General features: G+C 40.0%; 1 protein-coding gene across 11 annotated transcripts in view; it reads right to left on the minus strand.

Moving 5' to 3' along the window:
- Positions 1–23815, minus strand: part of WNK1 (WNK lysine deficient protein kinase 1) — a 98508-nt gene that overhangs the window by 53990 nt on the left and 20703 nt on the right. For all 11 annotated transcript variants that reach the window (XM_014264076.3, XM_074538917.1, XM_074538918.1 and 8 more), the window contains exons 2-4: positions 12302–12474; positions 8144–8364; positions 5959–6116 (exon numbers count right to left, since the gene is read on the minus strand). In XM_014264076.3, coding sequence (XP_014119551.2) covers positions 5959–6116; positions 8144–8364; positions 12302–12474 — 552 coding nt within the window. The remainder of the gene's footprint in view (positions 1–5958; positions 6117–8143; positions 8365–12301; positions 12475–23815) is intronic.

Genomic DNA, 23815 nt, shown 5'->3' on the forward strand with positions numbered 1-23815 from the left:
CCTAAAAAATGCTAGATATTGCTTCCAGGAAGTAGAAGAAGAAATTAATCACCACTCATTAAGTACTGCAAGTAAAATTAGTCATATGTCTAAAAGTTTAGTATTTGTTATTTGCTACTTAAGATCCCTCAGGAAGGAGAAGAAAATAACAGCTGGAATACTTTGTCTACTGCACCTCCAGTGAAAATGAAGCAGTTGACTGGTCTAGACAGTTATGACACCTAACTTTTAGGACACTAAAGAAAAGATTCATTTTACCTCAACTGACCAAACTACACCACTTTGTCGCTGCCTTGTTTCCAGCAAAGAGAATGACCTTCACCCTAACCAGTGAATTCCAGTTCCCACCAGTTAGGGAGATTAAGGAGTTTTAAACCAGTTAGACACTGCCTGGTCAGGTTACTCATTATGTGCCTCGTTCCCTTAGGCCCTTTTTTAAGCTCTGGAGAACAGAGGAGAAAAATGTTGTGCTTGCTGTGGAACATTTTAGTACTGAACAACCTTTTTTTTTTTAAAACTTAAAAAATGCAAAATACTTTTTTTTCCACCCTTCTCATCTTAAGGCCAGCTCAGACAACAGACATTTGTTTAGAGAGAACAGACTGGACTTCTGGTGAAAGAAACAACAAATACAAAACTTCACTTTGTCAAAGTAAGCATGGAGAAAATCAACTACAGAATACAAGTGCATCAGGAAAATTTAAAAGGTAAGTTTCTATGATGGGAAGGGGGAGAAAGAACAAGGGAGTTTTCTGCTCATACTCAAAGATGATTAGTAGATTTGAAACTGAGAATGGTTTTATTAACTTTTTTGCAATGAACATAGTTGGATTTTTATGTTAGTGGTATATATGCAAGAAGGAGAAAAATCTCTGTAATAAACATAATAATTGTCTTTTTACTAGTCCTGGGACTAGTCAATCCCCTAGCAAATTTAAGCCTTGGGACATCCAAGTATTAGAGATCCAGATTTTGAGGCAACAGCCTGGGTTTCCACAGTCCCACCAGAGGCTGAGGCAAAGCAGCTGCAGTTACTGCAGTTAGTTATGCCTTCACTGCACTGATGCCCAAACAGACTAAATTAAGAAATCATACTTAAGATATTTGTTCTATAAATATCTCTTTTTCCATTTAAATGCACGTGTAGTCCATTTTAAGCATCTCCTGTTGACAAAGTGTTTAATTGCACTATGCATGGAACAGGTCAAAGAAAATATACCAGTCTCCTGAGAAGAACAAAGTCAGACAGGGAAACCCTCCTGAATTTTACCAAGTTCTTACACTTTCTTTTGTTTTTTATGCAAGCAAGTACATAAAAGAACTATGTGTCTTGATTTCATTTTGCATTGTAACTCTCTGCATTACTTGGATACAGAGCAGAATTGCAAAAAATAAAAAACATTAGGAAAAAAAACCAAACAGAAAAGCAAAATCACAAAAAAGGGAGGATCCATTCCCTGATCTAGTTAGCACTCCACACAGACAACTGTGCTTGCACGAGAGGGCAGAGGAGAAAAAATGACAAAGGAGAGGAAATCAGTACTTTAACAATAGTACAGCCTGTTATCAATTCATTGCAGAGTTAGATTTTGTCTTTTCTGAGGCCAACCAGGCATCAGCAAGTGCTCACTGCATGCATTCAGTCCCAGCTCAGGAGACACACTGCTTAAACCTCAGCAATTTCCCCATCCCACAGGAAGGTAAAAATCCAAAGAGCTGTGAATTTTTAAGCACTGACCACTAATTTATTTGGAACCATTTCCAAAGAACAGCAGAGGACTGCTTCAATAAAGAAAACGGAGATTTGACACAAAATTGCAACATTATGATTTAATGAAAACAAAGATAAAGGCTAGATTCCTTCATGCTTGAGTGACAAGCCAAGGAGATGTCTTTCCTTTCTAAAGAAACTGCTGGTGAAAGGGTCTGGACTGAATATGCTAAAGAGTGCAAGTACAAACAGAGGTTAATATTCTGTGTTAAACTGCTGATTTCCTTACCAGAATGGTGAAACAAAGTTTGGCACAACACCTTGAGCCCTACAGATTCTGCACAGTTTTGGTTTTTAAGCCAGGTACATATCCAGGTTACCCTGTTAGAAGAATTCTTCTAGATAAAGTAATCCAGAATAACAATTTAATTGCACTTGTGTTTCTTGGGCCAGAGAACATTCAAGAACTTTATCCTAGGACTGTTTCAAGGAATTACAGGAACTTCCCAGTGAGAGAATGTAGAGAGTATAAACGAGCATCTCAGGAACAGCAGGCTTATGCAGCAATGCTATTGTCCAAGATGTGAAGCAACAATTTCTGCCTGGGCCAAAAAATGTCTCATCTGTGAGAGGAACTTCAGCCTTTAGATCCAAATTCTAGATCTGTGCTTGCCAAGGTGTATTATTTAACAAAAAACTGCTTCCAGCCATGAGGAAAGACAGGACTGAGTACTCTGAGCAGGACTGCAAAGCTGCAGTGTCTGGGCATCAGCTGGAGCCATCCTAATCACAAAAGGTGTCAGGTCAAAATGCAACACAGCTGAAAGCCCCCTAAAAATGAGACCAATGCACAGCAAAATGGGAGAAAAGAACATAAGCTGGTATTACCAAGAGGTTCTGAGAGGACACACTGGGCATTAAGAGATCTTTTACAGGATTCTGTCCTAAGCAATAGCAAGGATTTGAGATAATGGAGCAACTTTGCTTTTTACTAAGCCTAATAGTTCCTGCCAAGAGGGTGAGGGAAATTAATTAATTTAAATACATGTGGCCTGCAGTGAGTGGCTGCACATTTTGATCTTACTGCCTTTGGAGTTTCAGTGGTTTTTAAGCTCCAACATGGTATGACCTTTCATGACTTTCATAGCAGACCATTCCTACTGTCCTTCATTCTGCTCTCTGTATGCACCTAGATAAAACAATCCTTTCAGTTTAAGGCACAGCAGGACAGAAACTGCTACCTCAAAACACCCCTAAACATGTCCAGGGAGGGAGCAATGAGGGGGTTGAAATGGAGATGCTCAACATCTTCCACAAAGCACACCCACCTTCCAACATGCACGAGAAGAGATGTGTTGCTAATACTGCTCAAGTCACTTTGGCAGGAGGGAGTTTTCTGCCTCCACTCTGTTCCTAACAGTTCACACACTGTCCTTTCAAGCGCTGAATTTGGCAAATGGTTCACCCCACAACTGCACACATGGTCTAAACTTCCAAAACCTCTAAAATCTTCTAAATCTAAAACTACCAGGCTCTTTTTCACATTGGTTCACAGAGCTTTCATGGAGTGGTAAAAAGAATGCCAGGAGTATTTAATTTCACCTTCATAACATAGATCTCTTTCCACATTGTAGAACACCAATCCTCCATTATCAGCTAAGACAGGATGGTGCTTTATTTCCAGGTAACATTGTCTTGCCCTCATTGAAAGCTTTCCTTAAAAATTCTTCACATTTTGTTTCTGGTTGGTTTTGTTTTGAACAAACTGCTTTGCAACTACACTGAAACAAACAGCCCCAAAAATACCAAAGCACACAGATGTTCATTTCACTTTCTTTACCTTCCTGTCCTTTGCTTCTGAAATAAAACCAGATTCACTGGATTTTATATCAAAGTGTATCTTAAGAGCTTTCAAGCAGTAAATTCAATAGTTGGGGAAAAAAAAAATCAAGCAATAAACTTGATTTGTGAACCATCAGCAGAGTAGAAGAGAAGGTGGTGCTGGACACACCAAAAATTGCCAGTGTTTGTCATCCACTGAGAATTCCACTGTCAGCCAATAACAATGGGGACAAAGGAGCACCACACACAAAAAACAAGTGGGAAGTGGAACCTGGTAAGTCTCTAGGTAACTTTTGCTGCTGCAAGTCCCCACAAAGCTTTCCAGTTATGTACTTCAAAGACCTGGGGATTCACAAGCCTGAGGTTGTCTCAACAGCTGATTCTCACCAACATCCCAGTTCCTAGCACTGTCCCTGGGGAACAAGCAGCACAGTGACATTAGTTACATTAGGACAGTTACATTAGGCAATGTCCATCCAAATTTTTGCTGCTTTGGCTCTGTCCAAGACACATCCATAAGCACAGCAAAAGGCCCCACTGAAACTGTTCTAGTGAGATACACAGCTTTCTTTCATTGATCCCAACTGCTTCCAGGACAGATTATGCTGTACACAGAGTAAGGACTAGACTTTAGCCTAGTTCTTAAACTCTGTTTAGGAAATTACAGGTAAGTTTGCCAAAACACACCAAAAAAAAAAATTAACCAAAAAACCCAACTCTGTATGTATATAAATGTATATAAAAAGTTATTCTACCATCTGTGCAAAACACTGAAGTCATCAATTATATGACCAGTTTTTCTCCCTTCTTCTGTGACCCTCCAATATTTCCCTGAAAAAAAGGGATAGTCTTATTTCACTAAGCCTCTCTTCAGAATCCACTGCTTCTGACATGAAGACTCTTCTCCAACTCTTAAGTCAGGAATTATATCTGCCTTTTGCAGTGTGAGGCATCAGGAATAAGAGAGTGTTTTAATTTTTCAAAGCTAGGCAAGGTGTTTATTAAATCTGCAACTTCTCCGAGATAACATGCTCAAAAAAAATTAACTCATTTGTTTATGGACAAAGAGGTAAGTCTGGGTTTGGTTTTTTTCCTCCTTTGCATATATGCACAGGTATTCTGAAAAATCCAATATGAGTTTTCACTTCCCCAAGCAGCCACCTCACTATTGTTTCTAAATGCTTAGGTCACAAGGCTGAACATGTTTGTTTCACTGTACTGGTCCAGTCTTTACAATAGGTATCACAGATTAAATCAAGCCACACCATGCTGCACATTTCCAGCACTGCAGTTCTGCCTCCTGCACTCAGGGCCTGCATGTTCCCCTCAGTCTGGTCAGATGGGCCAGCTCTAATCCCTTGATTGCCTCCTCAGCCTTATTTATCTTCTCCCACAATGCCTCCACCTCCACCACTACACTTGCCCAGTACTTACCAGGGTGGAATAGCTTCCTGCTATTTATCAAGTGTTTCCACTTCATCATTGTAAGAAGTGCCCCCAAAACACAGGAGCTAAGGGCCACTCAGGATTCAATGAACTATTAAAATCACTCCAGGCAACTGGCAGGCAGCTAAGCCAGTGCTCAAATCTGTTATCCAGCTTTATTGCAGAGAACAAGTTCCTCTTCAAGACAGAACTACTTCCACCATCCCCCAAGTGGTTTAGAAAATAATCTTTTATTATTCTAGTGTATTTATTTTTTCTAGGTTGGTTTGGGGGACTGGTTTCATCATATTTTTTTCTTGTATTCTGACAGAAGAGTATGAACTCAAGGAAGAACTGTTCCACACTGCCTTCCCCAACAAACCTTTGACATGTACCACTGGGACTTGATCTCCATCTACTGTACACAAAGGCTCAGACTAGGCAGGGCCCACTCAGGTGTTAAATAATCAGGTGGCTTTTGCTAAGTGCTGCTCCCAGCTTTTGAAAGATCCTCCACCCAATGCTTTTAAGGTGTTTTTTAACAGTCCATTGTGCCTCTCCACTTTGCCTGCATGGTAGTAGGCACTCAATGCCATGTTCCCTAGCCCAGGTGTTGATCAGGCTATTCCTGAAATGAGTCCCATTGCGTGACTCAATCCTCTCAGGGGTACCAGGCCTCTTTTCAATGCCCAGCATGGTGCTACCCTGGCAGAAACAATTTTATCTCCATTCACATATTTTCCAAGCTTCTGACAGACATTCAATGAGTTCAACCACCCTGTAACTTTGCACTCATCCCAAAATAATCTCTTTTCAGACATTTTTTTCCCACACAGCACTGGTGCTACCGAGTTAGACCACCCTGTAACTTTGCACTCATCCCAAAATAATCTCTTTTCAGACATTTTTTTCCCACACAGCACTGGTGCTACCCAGCTGCAGTCCTTTGCTGCTAGCAGCAGCAGTGAGGAGGGACTTACACTGGTGACTCGCCGGTAGATCTGCGCGGCATTTTGGCACTCGGAATAGGGATATTCAGACGTGGCCATCTCTAGCATACACATCCCAAAAGCATAAACATCAACGGACTCATCATATTTCTCCTCATACATCTCGGGGGCCATGAACTCTGGGGTACCTTAAATTAAAAGAACGATTCAGACTCTAAATGTCTCAAAGCGAGCAGAGGCTGCTGCTGGCGTTACTCACCGCAGGGGCAAGCTGGGCAAACCTGTGAGACAAGAGAAAGTGGAGGCAAAAAGAAGAGGGAGGAAACCCTTAGTGACTCTGTTGCACCAATGTACTTTGTGAGTCTTCCATTGCAAGGCCTTTATGGAATAACAATGGCATGTGAGAAGTGATGCATTTCCCTGTTTAGGTATGTTAGTTGATACAAATGTCAGAACAGACTGGATTAGCCTGAAATCAAACAGGAGGGGAGGGGATAAGAAAAGGAAAAAACTGCAGACTAGCCATAGGCTGCAAACCAAATACTAAGGAGAGTTAAGGCACTTACCTTGTCTCCCTGTAAGGAAAGAGCACATTAAACCTTGTTTCATAAATTACCTGACTGCCCTCTGCTGCAAAAGAAGTAGTACTGGTAAGAGCCCATAGCTAGTCTCTGACCTGGTGCACTCCATCTACTTGCTCAAGTAGAATGGTTCAGGTAAGGCCTTGCAATGAAAAGCTCTGTTGTTACAAACAAAAATCTCCGTGAAAAGAGGATAAGAGGTAATTTTCTGCAAAGGCCACTCACCAGAGCCCTTTTCTTCATATACTTACCTTCCCACCTGCAGTATATTTATAGGCCTACTGCAGATACAGGCAATAGTGAGGGACATCCTACAGTCAAAAATACTCAGAAATACAGAGAGATTGAGTTATAGGCATAGAGCGTGAGATTCAACAAGTCCCATTTAAATAGTGTGCAGAAAATTATTGCCCAGTGAAGCATCACAGACCCCCTCTGCAAACAAAGGGACTGCATTGTATGATCAGATCAGATTTACTTCAAGCCAGAGATGCAAGTTTGCTTTTTGTAAATTTAAACACAGAATTATTTCCTGCAAACACCAGATTCCAGAAAATTTACAGATCATTCTACAGCCCATTGCTTGTTTTCACCAGGCTAAACCAAAAAAAAATGTAATTGCAGTCATTTATCCAAAGGCTAATCATTAACAGAAAACTATGTAACAGATGGTAATTTTCCAGTGATAAATTTGAAGATATGACAAATATACTTAAGAAATTATGTTTTTTAACACCATTCTTTTCTTCCCTATTAATATTTTGATCTGGTTAAGAAGCAGGAAATATTTCAGTGACAGCTTGCAAGAAAATTTACAGGTATATGCCATTGATCCCAGCTAGGAGTCTGGCACAGGACTGTTGAGTAATCTGAATTTTAGCAAGCTCTAAATACTGAGAGTGAAAGAAACTTTATTCCCTGCAGTCTACTGACCCAACTATAAAAACAAAGCTGATAAAACCAATTCTTTCTAGAATTCACAAGAAAGATTATACTAGTTCCACCAAATCAATTTCTGAAAGAGTTATGAATGGATACACAGGGACAGAGCCAGAATAAAGCACTATTTCCCAATGCACCCTCCTAACTCACACAAATCCACATTCTACAGGCTCCCTGAGTAAGGTGTTATACCACAGTCTGTGTTATTATTTAAATATAATATTGACTTTCTTTGGTATTCCTCAATTTCTGATACATAAACCCCTGGTAACAATGAAAAAAAAAAATTTGGCAATATGAACTAATGCTACACTAAATATCAAAATGTTGTTTGGTCACCAAAATGCATTTGTACATTTCTTAAAGCAGCATCACATCAAAGGTAAGATTTTTATGTAGTGAAGAGTGGTTTTATCAACAATGTTGCACTAGATTGTTGGGCAGAACAAGAACTCTATATTCTAAATTAGCTGATGTTATAAATATATAAATAACAAAAGGACAACCAAAATTCCAATATGTCTTGGCATTAGGAACACAGAATGACCTCAGCAAGCAAGAGACAAAGCCCAGATATTTTCAGGCTTTGACCAGGTACCTTTGTAAGCATGTTTTCTAGCAAAGTTCTTAAAACACTCAAGTCTCCAAAGAGGTAGAGTGGCTCAGCAGCCTCCAAAACAGGAGAGGCTTACCTATCACACTTTTGGCAAAAGAAGCTCGTTTCAGGGTTGCCAGACCAAGGTCTCCAATCTTGACTGATCCAGTGGGGCCAGTAATGAAGATGTTGTCACATTTTAAGTCTCTATGAATGATGGGAGGAGTACGTGTGTGCAGAAATTGCAAGCCTTTCAGTATCTGACGGCACCAGCTTCGTAGCACTTTAATTTTCATCACTTTAAATCTTTTCAAATACCTAATGAAAAAAAGTAACAATAGGTTAAACAGATTCTGCTAACAAACAGTGGATTAAATGATACCATTTGCTGTTTGGAAGCAAAGAAACAGTAATTAAAGACATGTATCAACTCAAACTTCTATTTTAGAATCTACCTGAGCATTTCATTACTTCAGAGGAGCTAAAGATGGTTCCCCTCTACAAAAACTATTTCTTTTCTTCTAGCCAGCAGACTATAATGATGAAACAAAAATGTGAAAGCTTGGGGTACATAGCTGATAACACCTCTCTACACAGAAAATCATTCTTCAGTAATTAGACAGCTGGATTGCTGAATTTCAAGGCACTGCTTCAATGACAAATAACTCAAGGCTCATTAACTACAGTTTTTCACCTATTTAACTTCTCCAACACTTACAACCTCTACGATGATTAATTATAACTAGGTGGGAAGGTGGGTCACTAGATCCAAAATGTTAATAACCAACGAAGTATAGAGCTGTGGAAAACTGCAAGAGCTCTGAAATCATTAGTCCCTTGTTTACAAGAGTAGCCAAGCACTCTGTTCAACGTTTCTACATTACATTTTCAATCTGCTTCAAATTTACCCTGTGGAGTTAGCAAGATAATCAGAAATTCTTAGAGATCCCCTCCCTGGGGCAAGACAGGGTTTGATTACCTGAATTAAACTGGTACTATGGACAGATGGAGACAGGGCAGAGAAACCTTTAGAAAGGCTCTGTCAAATAACTGAGGTGGAAGAGTTCATACCTAAGTCTGTATTCCTTTTGCAGGTAGAATGCAATCCAACCTTAACTGTTCTATCTTTGCCACTCCTTGAAACCCCATGCAGGAAGAGTCAAATTTCATACCAAAAATATTTTTCAACGAGCATGAAAGACTAACATCTTATTCTGTTACTTAACTTCAGCAGATTAGAGATGCCACAAGGTGAACAACCTCTGACAGTTTTAAAGTTATTTCCAGCAGGGTTTTCTCTCAACCTCTATTTGGGTAACACAATTTGAAGTGCACAGCTGTTTTGTTCCTTCTGAAAAAGCTCAGGCCGGACTGCATGTAGAGAAAGGACCTAGCATGCTCTGTAGAGCAAGGACCTTATTCTTGTTCAGTCAGAGCCTCAGATAAAAATCAGTTTAACACTACACAAAGACTCCTAGTACATTCTGTGACCAGCATGGAGTCTAGCCACTGCAATCTTAAAACTAAAAGCAAGTTGTGTTCAATTATGCCATGGTAGTGGTGAGTCTCTTCTGCAGATTCACTTAACTAGGAGATACGGTCCCGATGAAATCACTTCAATCAGCTCCAACACAGAAATGCAGTGTACTCATCCCTTTTACTTTAATTTCTCCAGTTCAAAACAAAATCTGGAAAATCAAGTTGCTAGCAATGATCCTGCTGTGAAACTAAGTCTGTAAAAGCAATTGAGTCAGTTCCAGAGGAAATCAGGTGTCAGAATGTGAAGGAAAGCAGGGAAAAAGCCAAGCCAAGGAAGGAGACAAACTGAAGGCGGTTCTGAATCGCATCAGCGACCACTTGAATTCCTGCTATTGATACAACCCTCATTCATCTCTCTTGAGCCTGTTCCAAAGATCACATGGTAGGGGCACTTCAGTTCAGCATCTGGAATCCCTAATTACATTCTTGGTTACAAATATGCTAGTCCACTGCCAGCTTTTCACTGTTAAAGGACCTGGATCCAACCATCACCCAACACTGTGCACTGTGGCTGTCACTGTTCCATAACGTTAAGTGAATTAAGTCACAGGTCACTTTGTGCAGAAAACAATTTAAAAATGGAAGCACATACAAATACACAAAAATAGACAAGCCTACTAGCCAGTATGTTTTCACTTTTCCTACTATCATAGAAGAACTTGGGCTTGAAGAGACCTTGGGAGGTTTCCAGTCTAAGTTTCTGTAATTACAATTACACAGAGTTGAAGGAGCTATAGGAATACTTAGTAAAATAAAACATGAGAAAATTTCCTTTAAGACACCACCATATTTGTATTCTGTTCACTTTTTTACATCAAGTGACAAGAATGTCTGTGTCCCAAGTACCAAAAGAAGAAAGCATCACTTTTATCAAATGCAGGTAAGGCAAACATTGAAAAAAGATATGGAAGTAATATGTCAAATATATGCAAACACAAGTGTACAGTTTAAATCCAGGAAAATGCCACAAGCACATGAAGTACTTAATTAAGGCACACCTGCAATCTCCCATACAGTTCACCTGTCAAGTCTCAAGCAAAGTGGACTAGAATAAACTAAATCCCAGTTATATACACAGCTATACAAGAGTAGAGAAAAACCCTAGCCAGAACTCAAAGTTTAAAGGATTCTCAATTAAAGAGCCTATTACTTTTCTCTGGATTAAATAAAAAGACTTTCTTATTTCAAGATACAAAATAATCCTACAGACAGAAAATCTGGGGTATTTCTTCCTACCAACACCCTACTTTATAAATTTCTATTATTACTTCATCATCTTGCTTATGATACCATGTAAGCCAATCCAAATATTAAAATCTGTGAGAGAGATAAAGGAGTAAAAAAGGGAGAAAAAATAAATTTAGTACTACACATGTAGCAGAAAAGTAGGTAAACTTTATTTAAAAGCATCAGTACAGAGGTGCAAAACCATTAACTTATTACTTTTCTGAAAACAGCACATTAAGCAGCAGATCTATTCTTTTACCTGAAATATCTTAACCTGAGAAATGTCTCCAATGAACATACACCTAAAGAATCTTGTTGTATCCTTTGCCATCCAGTACTATTTCAAGAGACAAACACTTCCCTGTAACTGCAGCCCAGACTCCCAGAGAGCCATTTTTCTTCTTAAGAATGTCCATTTGTAGCTATCAATAAGCATGGTAAAAAACACAAGACATTCACAGGCTATTTCAGCCAAAGGCAAACTGTTTCCAGCTCCTGCAGCCTGCTTACACATGTAGGGTGTGAATGCCTCTGCAAGAGTGAAATGGGCACTGAACAAAGTGAGGGATGCAGAGCCCCTTTAGTGCAGAGCTGGCAGCTTTATTCCTGCAGAGGGATGGTGGCCAGAGCTCAGAACCCCTTCATTGCAGAGCTGGCAGCTTTATCCCAGCAGAGGGATGGTGGCTGCAGCTCAGAACCCCTTCACTGCAGAGCTGGCAGCTCTATCCCAGCAGAGGGATCGTGGCTGGAGCTCAGAACCCCTTTATTGCAGAGCTGGCAGCTTTACCCCAGCAGAAGGATGGGGGCTGGAGCTCAGAACCCCTTTATTGCAGAGCTGGCAGCTTTACCCCAGCAGAGGGATGGGGGCTGGAGCTCAGGACAGGCTCCCACCAGGCAGAGCAGAGCCCCACGAGCCCCACGCACCACTAGAGGCCCTCACAGCAGCCCCAGCCCCAGCACTCAGCTTTTAACTCAGCCTTAGCACACCACGAGGTGCACTCGGCTGCCTCACAGGCCCAAACTGCAGGATTTTTATCTGAAGCTTCAGCAAGTTTCAGATAAACCAATAGGTGGTGATTTTTTTCTTTTTTATATGTTATTTGTATTGTAGTAGCACCCAAAACCTCCCAAAAGAGGTGACTTAATTTGAGCTTTGAACTTAAAGGACTAGCTCATCCTAAATGGAAAGCAGCTGGAGAATAAAAACCAAAGAAATTCTGAGAAGTGAAAATTAAGTATTGCCTTCCTGAGCTCTTAAAATCCAAAAATCTTGTGCACGCGTTTAATGGGACATCACAAGCTTGTTAATTTAAAAGATGTTCTACCATGGCCTGCAATGCTAGTAATGCTCCTCTTAAACAAGAATGTTCCTACAGGAGGTTATCCCTCAGCAGAAGGGCTCTGTTCTCATCTAAATTTCTCCTTCTTCTAGTGCTCCAGTGTTGTGCTAATAGAACTGAAACGCTGTGACTTGTCCGAATTTACTTACGTTTTTAATGTTCCAGACGTCATGAGTTCTGTCACAAGAACAATACACTTTTTTCCTTTCACTGTAGACTCCCAGGAATCATAGAACCTGACAATATTGGGGTGCTGAAGCCCTTTCAGCATCCCAGCTTCCTCTTTGAATCTTTGTCGCTCTGACTTGGACAGCTTCCGATCCTAATGAAAAAGAAAAGGTGCATCAGAAAGTTTTGCTTGATCTTTTTATTGAGAGGCAGCAACTTGAAAACAGTTAGGTACAAGAATCACATGTCTTAAATGCCATTTGGTTTGCAATTACCTTAAAAGATTCCGTTTTGAACACATTCTATTACAGTCTTTCTATAATATATTGCTTTTTATAATTATAGTGCTCTCAGGGTTCAGAGCTGCACGTCTGCAGATTAACTCCTCTTTCTGCTTTCTCTTGCTTTACTACTCCTAATAAATTTAGCTGTTGCCTGACTTGGGGTGAAAAGGGGATATAATGTCTTGAACACTTGAGTGTTTGAGAATGAAATCAGATCATTTAACCCACTCTCATGTTGTACATTGCAATAACCTTTCATTATTCCTAGATGTCTGTCCAGATCACTGGTTAAGAGATGGGATTAGCCCCCCATAGAGGGGGTTAAGCATCAAACCTCTGTTAACATCCACTATGTTCCTGTAGCTGCAGACCATCAAGTGAATGAATTGGATTTTCTTTGATTAAATGCAGAACCTCATGATTGAGCAAGTTTCCTGAAATCTCATGTCAACAAAACCAAAAAGTTACTTTTGTAACTCCCAGTAGAGACAGAAAGCAGTCTTTTGGCCAGAGGCAGAACACAAGACAGCATTCCTGGGCTGTTGTGCTGCAGCTGGCTGGCAGCTATCACCAGGACTTGCAGCACCATTACCTGAATGAGCAGCACATCTCAAAGAGAAGATGTCTCCTTGTACCATGCAGGGTTCTCAGTTTACCAAGGCATCACCACTGCACTGCTCACACCAGTCTGACTGACTGACTGCCACAAACTGGGTCCATAAGCAGTTTGCATTAAAAACCCAAATATTTCAGGATATACTTATAGCCAAGAATTTCAGAAGCATTGTTTCTAAGTTATTTAGCAATAACTGAAGACCTATTTGTCAGATCTGAGTAATAATTTTAAGTCACTTGATTTCACATTGTCTTTTCCATTAAAAGGAGGCAGTAAAAACACACAGGATTCGGTTATACTCCCATTGTGCTCCAGACAGTAATTTCTCTTCCCTTGTTTACAGGTCATGTGTTTTCTCAATATAATTCAGCCATGTAATATCTAAACCATCCTACATTCACCAAGACCATCAACCTTTCTAAAAGGCTCACAGAGTATCTTCAGGCATGGACAAACTTCTTTTTCAGATGAAGCTCCAATTTTCAGAAGTATACAATTTCCCTGGGTAAAAGTCTGAAAACAGGTTTGAAATCACCTCAGGGATTTGTTTCCTATTGGTGTCTAGAATGTCATTCAGCTTTACAATTCTCAGCAAAATGCAAAATCCTTATGTATGACTAATTTAATCCACAGACATCAAAAATCATTCAATCCTACAACTAGTTCACTCTGCAGAAATCAGCATTACCACCTCTTCCCATTCTTTCATAAGCATATTTGCACGAGTTTTGATGTAACATTTGAAGGAACATTCCACCAACAACTGAGCATCCATGTCTGTTTAGGTGTTGCAGGAGCTTTTATATGTAATTAGTACTCTCATTTGAGGTGCCTTACCCCTCTAATAGCCTTCCTTTCACTACAATGAACAAGGCAGCACAAGTTCTGTTGCAAATCTCAATTTTAACAAATTCAAACTGCTGAGACAGAAAAGCAGTGAGCTGCAAGAGGTACAGCTGACCACACACACATGCATCTAACAACACAATTACAATATCATCTTTCTAACAGGAAAATAAAGCAGTATTCTCAGCCTCTGCTCTTGACCCATAGAATTCACTTTTTTAAGCCACTGTACTTTGCTGTAAATCCAGCTACTATATATGGTCATTATACCAAAGACGCTGCAATAATTACTTTTCTATCCCTTTTCAATAGTCAATGTGAAAATCTGCATTCATTTTTGTCCAAATCCAAGATTTTTGATACACATTTGGATTACATTTCCTTTACTGGGTGCATACTAACACGTTATCTACCACAAACAGTGTTAACCAGTTTTAGACCTACATTTAATATCAAGTCAAGGCTATTTCATTTCAGTCTCATTTTAACCCACGTAACCCAATCTCCCTTCAGGGCTTTATTCAGTTTTCCCTGCCCCTATACTACTGTCCCCAAATAGAAACCAGCCTTATCAATGAACAGAGTCCTAAGAGGCACTCACTCACATTTGGACTCATTTCTCTCCCTGCTCACATCCATGGCAGCATCAAGTTCCTGCAAACACAGCTGGGACGTCCAGCACAGACACTCAACACTTCAGTGCTGGCATTAAAACCCCACCAAGACCGTGCAATAGCCTAAGTAAAACAACACTGCTTTGAAAGCCTCAGTGCCCCAGTGATCTGGGACAAGCCTGGACAAAGCACAGGCCAAAAACTTTCACCCAGGAACACAGCTATGTTTTTGCAACCAAGGAAACCCTGCACCCTTCAGTACATAACTGCAGGGGCAAAAGGGAACATTAAACAGAGCTGGAAGAAAAAGACAGAGAGGCCACTTGTTCCCTAAGCCCAGCAGTGCATGCTACCTTTTACTGCCCTCATTTCCTTGGACACACAACCCACACCCTCATCTGTAACAGGTTTTTATATTCTTCTCCTAAAGGAACACTAATGCTAGGTTACAGAACACTGCCAATACACTTTAAAAGAACCCACAACCCAAACACTGAGGAAAATACTGAGTTCTCCTGTACAATTATACCAACAAAGTCTGTATACACAATGACTGGTTTTAGCTGTACAAATTACATTCTAATGCAACTTGCAAACAGTTGGCCTGTAGGGCAACATACAATTTAAAATGACAAGTCCATTTTCAAAACCTGAGTAATTAAAAATATCAGACAGCAAGATCTCCCAGGCTGTATAGACATAGCCTAAAACAGAGCCTATCCCAAATGCATGTTGGCATCCTTTGAGCTATTAGTATGGGCAAAAGTGACAACTTCACCTCATGCTTGTTCTCGTACAAAAAAATGCAACTTAGGCAGCTGCAGCTACTAAATTATTAAAATAAGCAAGTAAAATAGAGCACTGTATGTAATTTGGGAGACTGAGCTGTTACCAGCCATGTTAGGTATAAATAGCTCAGGAGAAGCAGGGGAATGAGAGTATCTTGGCATCACATGAAATCCAGAAAGTAGCTGTAGAGCAGGGCTGTGGCAGAGAGAAAGAAGCCATCATCACTCAGTGAGAATTTAAAAGAGTGTTTTGTGCTTTCTTTTGGGAAGGAAACAGTTTCCACCACCCTCAGTTATAACTGCATACTCCAAAAGACTCAAGCCCAGATGTGTTTAGCTCCTGGGGGCAGCACTCAGGATCCATCGAGGCCTCTGAGCAGGAGCCTGCAGAACTGCAGGACCCTCAGCTGGATCTCCACTTCTAAAGATGTAATGAAATCTGTGGCCTATCACCCCAAATATGCCCTTCTTTTGCTTAAATTATTCTAAGTGTGAATCAGATAAACAGATTTATCCCCTGCAGCCTTTTTCCTATAATTCATGGTCTATGCATGTACACAGATGGATCATTTCCACACATATTTGTTGTTCTCATCTGAAAGCAAAAATACAAGTTTCACAGATTACCATTCCAGTTTCACCAAGTACAAGATCAGTTAGACAATTTTAATATTTTTGTTGATTTTTTTTAATCAAACAGCCAAAAACTAAAAAAGTAGAAGAAGAACTCACAAATAGTTTTCCATGAGCCCAGGAAACTTAAACAATTTTATAAAGAAGGCAGCACTTTAGAACAGTTAGTAATATACAGCTTGATATCCTATCCTTCAAGGACCAAATCATTTTGGAATTCCCACTAATAAAATTTAAAAATGGACATACTCTCTCCTTTCTTGTTCTTTTTTTACCATAAGCAACCTGAGGCAGACAAGACAAAGTCCTAAATCTAGAAGTTAGCAAATCACATTCTTGTAGTAGCTCAGCTGGCACATGCCGAGCAGATATAGCCCAAATATTTTTAAAAATATACAAAGCTGTCAAACTATAGCAGAGCTTGCTTTCTAAAATGGATTTAACTACCTTATAAAATAGACAGCATTGTTCCTCCTAAACTGATAGCTTCCCTGGAGGACCCAAGTGTCACATCCCAATCACTGGGCTGCCCTTTGAACAAACTGAAACAGATGCATCAAGCCTACTCTGTTCATTTCATTCATTCCTTTCCACCTACATTAAATTGTTTTGACAAGCCAGGACACACAGCAAGGCGTCCCAGCACGTGATTTGTGGTTCTGCAGTGCCAGGGGCCTGAAAGGAGACGAGCAGCAAATGAAACGATTGTTCAGCTCAGAGAATTCAATAAGCTTTTTCTTGGCTGTTTCCACTTACCCAAGTCCTTCCCATCAGATTTGTTTTGGTCAGGAAAGAGCTATCAGAGGTGTTTACATTTTTTAATGTAAAACAGGGCTCTTGGGCATTCATGATAAACCAGGTACAGGTTTACTCTTTGACTAATTTCTTTAATGTACAGCAGCATGAATTACATGCAGCATTGCTACTACCCTCTTTCTACCCCTGTACCTACATGCTTTATGTAAATAAAAAATAAACCAACCCAAAACAACTCCTTTCCCCTCCTAAGATTAGCTATTGTACCAAGCCAATAAGCAAAAAATGCCTATAGTCCTCTGGTGGTTTATTTCAGCCAATACTTACTATCTATTCAGCATCCTTAATAAGGAAAAAAAATACATTTCTGGCACCTAAATTAATCTTAAATTTCAGCTGGGAGATTCACACAGTCGCTGAGCCTATGGAGTAATTTCCCAGGTATTTTCCTTTCCATCTGTCCACGGACAGATAGAGTTCTGTGCTGTTCACATGAGGACAAGAAATCCCACATGTGCAGAGCACATCCCAGTGCCCAGCCCAGACAGCAGAGGAGCCTCCTCACCCAGGCACTGCTCTCTGCTCACATCCCTTGATCTCTTCAGCCAGCCCAAGCTCAAGCAAGGCTCCCACTGTTTTTACTGACACCAAAAGGCCTGAGCTGAAGTCTGGGACAACTGAGCTGGCATTAAACAGACACAGCTTTGCACTGGTGGCACAGTGCACCTCACCCTCAAACACACACCACAGGACACCAAGCAAGTGGCCACCAAGAGAAATACTCTACAGGACAGGAACTACACCTGCCAACTCCTGCTGTACATCCTCCAAGGTGATTTTCACATCCTTAACATGAAGGACAATTTACATCACTCAAGTGCTGGGGAACCTTCATGCACAGCAGAATAAACCAGACTCAGAAAACATCCCATGATCTCCCATCTACAAATAAGCAGACTGATAAGCAATATAGGTCAACTTTAAACTGTTTGGGTTTTGGTTTTCAAAAAAAAAAAAAAAACCCAAACTCAGTAGATGAGCTGTTACACAATTTGGAACTCTTCCATCTTCCAAAAATATTAGGAAGATAAGCAGTAAACAGAAAGACTGGACATTTCATATACTACAGGTTTTACTAGCTTTCTGCATATTCTACCACTAGATCCAGAAATGATACACAGTGCAGGGACAGTTGATTTGCAGGAAGGCTTAACTAGACTACAGCAGCAGTATGTAGTTTTCATCCAGACATGCAGTAGAAAAATTAGCAGCAATGAACTCTCTTCAAGTGATGTGATCTGTAAATGTACAGCCATGAGAGACTTCAAAGTGCTGCTGAATTATAGATAGTCTGAATCACAGGCAAGGTGAATTATCTATCTCTGCTGGGGTTACACTGAGCAGCATTCTGTCAGGCATTCAAATGTCTGAAAATCTGAGTGAAGACACTGCAGCTCCCAGCCTATTATTTGGAGGAATTAGTAGCATACAGAACAGACAAATGTTCTTCTGTGTGCATTTCTGCAGCATATGAGAAAGGCTTTGCAAGCCTTTAAGCAAGGTTAATGAGGGGTCATCAGAGGAGAAGCTAGCAAGACTGTGTTCTGATATTCAGCACTGTTAATGGAACTGAGGCTTTGTAGGCTGCAGTGTTCTCATCCTGAAAAAATCTAGCAGTTAAGAGGAAAAAAGAGCACAGTAACCACTGAGCTAGATTAACAAAATATCAACAAAGAGTCCACTGAGCTTAAAAATCACCCAGCATCACACAGTTGGTGCCTAGAAATGGAAGTCTCAGTGCACAAGCACTGCATCTACTTTTCTGCATCAACACATGAACCACCTAATACTTTCCAGCATTAAAGACTAGGTAGAGAGATAAAAGGGAAGGGACTGTTCAAAATGCATCCCTGCACAGCAACAGACAAAAAACTGATCAAAGACCTGCACAGATCCTTCCATCACTGTCTACAAACCACTGAACACAAAAAACTGGTTAAACAGAGCTGAGCAGCTGCTGTTCCAAAAGTACATATCCAAGGTAAAACACCCCAACCACTCCTCATAAGGCATAACCCACTGCCAGCTTTGCTGCTCTTCATGCTCCAGCACCTCACTGCTCTTCTCTTGGTCACAGGCACAGAACTTCCCAATCATTTTCCTGCTCCCCTTAGTTTCAAGAGAGAAGACAAAGCTTCTGACAGGTAGCAAAATACTATTCAAAGCCAAGTTAATGCTTATTGAAAGAATGATTTCACTTTGCTCCTTGGCAAGTCTCCACAAGAAGAATCAGTTTTATATAAGCTACAGACAATCTTCATGGAGCATGCAAATAACCTGAAGAAAGATAACACTGAATGTAAAATTCATACCTAGCACCAGAGAATAGGCTTGAAACAGTTACACATTTTAAGGTTCCTGATTAAAGGTAAATATTTGCTGTAGGTTTCCTCTTACACAAGATATGAAAAACACTTCAAGTTTCAGGAAAGTACACAAGTAGTCAACCTAAGTGAAACACTGAGGGATTATTCCCATTACTTGTCAGCTGCTTGGTGAAAAGCACCTGCCTTCTAAATTTTTCACCACTGGTTATGTGGAAGGCAAAGGAAAATGGGTAACTGATCTGATAATTCTCTTCTGTGTTTTAATTTCTAGTATTTCAATGCACTGCAATAGTAACTAAATACAAAATTCATTGGAAGATGAAGTAATTTGTTAAAAACACAAAAATTACAAGTGCTTCTTGTCCTTTCCTTTAGAATTGTTGCAGTTAAGTGATACAGCAAATGTACACAACTTTACTTATGCTGCTCAAATGCTAGAAATTATGAAACAAATTATACACAACCTGACAGATAACTGATGGTAGGAGGAGGGAAAGGAGGGAAATGAAACCCTAAATGATCAAACAAAAGGAGGACAGAAGTCTCCATCAGTCACCATTCAGTCTGAGTAAGTCAATTATACATATCCTGAAGGAACTTGTACTTCATCTTTGTCTCAACACTGAAGGGGAAATATCTGCAAACTCCAGCCCACATATGTGACCAAAAGATTCCAGCACCACTCCCCATTTTATCCTGTGATTGTCTCAGTTTTGATGAAGCTGTGACTCACCACCACAGGCCAAGGGGGCAGAACACCAAGAATTCTGTTCCTGTGTGCTCACTTTCCTGCTTTTACATTTGCAGTAGCCCCTGTGCCACCAGTAGCAGTAGCAGCATCTAAGACACCTGGTGGCAGTAATGTCATGGACTTTTAACCTATGCTGGAAGAGACATCCTCAGATGGGAACAGAAAGGGAGCAGAGCTGATGCCTCTGCCTGCTCGCACCGAGTTCTGGCATGGTTGCAAACACAATCTCCATCACAACCACAACAGCACAAAAACACCAACAGCAGATGAGAAGGTTTCTTCTTTATATAAGGTCACCAGAGTCTCGAAAGTACACTTCCCAATAACAAAGTTTATCTTTTGTTACAGTAGCAGTGTGGGAATTTTTATTTGCAGCAATGCCAAAGGTGACCACGCTGCTGGGATACTGCACTTGGATACCATTTGCAGGATTTGATGGAAAGCTCATGGCCAGTGCTCACCAGAGAGGTACAAACACACACCTTCCAAAAATTCAGCCAGTGTAGATTTTTTTTGTTACTGCTAAAATTTTAAGAAGCATTCATAATTTGTACAAAGTCTCTATTGGATGCTTGCTTTCCAGAGCTGTGTATTAATGTGTATATTCACACATAACACATCTGTACTGCTCCTCTCCCAGTCTCTCACATCAGCAGCATCATCCTTAGGCAAAACAAATTGGCTGAACTCAAACCTGAGCCAAATACCCCTTCCAAAGAAAATAATGACTGAGCTGTACATCATCTAATCAGAGTACATTAAATACTATACTCTTATTTTACCAAATCAATTACATATTTTCCTTTGCTTGCCACAAAATCAGAAAGCAAAAAAAATTTCAACAGCAGATATGAAATCTAAAGCTTAGACAGGACCTCTTCTGGAATGTTCCAGGTCCTCAAGAATCTGGACTAAGAATGGCAAGCAACTGTTTAGGCTTCAGTCATTTCTATTCTAGGGTTGCTCTAGGCAGCATTTGTGTTTCCTTACGTAGAAGTCTTGAGGGGAAAAAAAAAAGATGGCTAAAAGATTAATTCAATTTATGCATTCTGAGAGGCTGAACATTAAGGGACAGTAATAAAAATGCTGGGCTATACAAAAATAATCAGTAAAAGAACAGAGAGCTCATCTGTTTATTTTGAATTTTAAATTGTTATTTGATCCATGGGAGATAAATGGATAAGTTTGCTTTCTGATAGCAGTTCTCAACAAGGCTTATGTTTATTACATACAGCTTATTAGAGAAGTGAAGTGTTGGCTGAACTGAATCCTTGATGAGCTATTAACCAGCTGGACCATGATGTCACTTGGCTCAGACGCCTCATTAAAAGTTTCAAAGTGTGTGTCAGCTCACATTTTGCACTGAACTGATGGTTTTATCAGTGAGAAGTAAGGTGCATCCAATCACCTCAGTTTTATTTTACTATGAAAACCCAGTTCTCCACTCAGGGGTGACAATCCTTCAGGAAAAAAAGCCTTCTCCACAGTTTATTCTGATGACCTCACAGATTTGTTAGTTCAATGCATTAGAAGTGCAATTGTAGTTTTTTTGTTTTATGTATTTCTGTATGGCTCAGAGCCCTTTTATGAGTAGCTCCATGTCTAAAACATTAGGGTAAACCCTTCACTGCTTCAATTTAGAAAATCAAACACCTATTACAATTCTTCAGCTCATATTCTTCACAAAGCAAACAGGAGAAGGTAGCTACAGCCCCTTTTCAGCATGCTGGAAAGTTGCATCAATATGCTGACTGGAGAACACACAGGAGTCTCAAGGTGAGTGCAAGAAGTCACTAATAATGAGCACCCTAAGGGTTCAGAAGAACTAGCAATGTTCTGGTGCCTCTGAGCAGCCCCCTTCCAAACATCTCAGCATAAAGCCCAGAGACAAGTGTCAGATCAGCCTTCCCTGGCTCCACACTCCTCCAGTTGTAAACCAAACTCTCATCAGCCTACAGTACACATTGCCTTTAACACTGCTATACACACTGTGTTTGCAGCCTGGTTACCCTACCACAGTTACTCTTCCCAGCTTCCCTCCTTTTCCTGCAAACACATCCAAAAAAGTACTTTATGTAATTTACAAAACTGTGGATTATCAGTTATGACAGGATGACATATGAAGTGTAGGCCAAGTACTGGCAGCCAAGAGAAAATCCTTACAACAATCACCAGAGATCTCCATGCCAGACATCTCTCATTCAGAGACAGATCTCTCATTCAGAGATCCTTCAGGGATCCAAGAAAAAACCACAAATAATTGCCAGGTGTTCTGCATGTTCTTGCAAAACAGAAGAAATCAAAAAGGTATCTCCTGTAGGGAAAGATTAAAGAGATCCAGAAACAATGAGTTTAAAGAGGTGACCAAAATTTGTGTCCTAGATGAGAACTCAGAAATACTTCCCATAAATACCAGTATTAGTACTAGCATTTCACAAAGATCAAAGTCCTAAAACACACTGGAGAAGCACTTTCAAAAATTTTAGGCATAACTGATATAAGTTTTTTGTGATCTACAGAATGCCCATCTTCCCCTCAGGGTTCTCATAAAGGGAAGCATTAATAATTCTTCCATGCTTACCCACAAGGTTGACTTATGAAATCAGTTTCTTGCATCACTTGCATGTTTACTACAGACCTCCACAATAACCATATACATCAGAGACACTCCACCGGGGCTGCCTCTAAAAAGTTACCCATACAAATATTTAAGACAGTATCAAATGAACCACTAATATTTTAATTTACTAACATGTAAATTTAAAAATATGCATATTATCTTTCACAGAGCAAGGAATTTGAGTAGAGTTGGGTCAGGAGAGAGACAACACTCCAATTTTTAACAGTGAATAGTGGTAGGATGAACAACTAAAAAAAACTGGTATGATGAAGCATACTCTGCATCCAGAAGCTTAACTTGCTTTGCAATTCAATCTTGAATGATTTTAAAACACATTAAAATATAAGAGAAAACAAGGTGTAATTGAAATGCAGTTGAAGGGATCACTCAGCTCCTATTATCTAATGAAATACAGGATAAAAACATAAAAACAGCCGGTCTTTTGCTGTATTCTGAATGGAAGTAATAACATGCACAGCTTGGACACAGAAGTACTATTTTTACAGAGGATGAAAGGGGAAATAAATCCACACAAACTCTTGAAGTGTTGGATTGACCCTCAAGAAAAGCCATTGGCAACTAAAATTCAGTGTTGTCAAATAGGTGAGATCAAAGTACCAGGAGAGTAATCTCAAAAGGGAAATAAAACACACAGCTAGGAAAAAGCACTAGATAAAGTTCAAGATGAACAGATGAAGTTTAAGACTTCTTTTCCCTTTGATTTTGTGAACTACATACACAGTATTCCCACTGGCAAGGCTATCCTGTATTAATCCAAGCATTTTTTCCAAAGAACACTACTGGGAATATCCCACACTGCCAGAAGACCAACCATGACCTAGAAGGCCTCAGATACTCAACATGTTATCTATGAATCAGCTATTCAAAATGCTACAGCTTATCCAAAAAGTCTGTTTCTCATTACATTGTGCTTTAGTCACATACTGTCTGTCCTTGGTCTGGAGCCACTTCATTTCAATTGTTTGAACAGGAACACTGGAAGGAATTTCTTGAAGACAAACTATAATGCCTGTGCATGCCATGGTTCAAGGGGCCTGCCTTAAATGGGTCATCACAACCTGCAAACAGGCTTCTTTGTTTTCAATTTACCTCCTACTTCGTCCTACTGAAGAATTCTACATGCAGTTCAAAATTCAGTTTGTGAACTAAAGTGCTTTATCCAAAAAAACACCAAAAAAC

The sequence above is a fragment of the Zonotrichia albicollis genome, chromosome 4 (assembly GCF_047830755.1).
Source record: "Zonotrichia albicollis isolate bZonAlb1 chromosome 4, bZonAlb1.hap1, whole genome shotgun sequence".
Taxonomy (NCBI): Eukaryota; Metazoa; Chordata; class Aves; order Passeriformes; family Passerellidae; genus Zonotrichia; species Zonotrichia albicollis.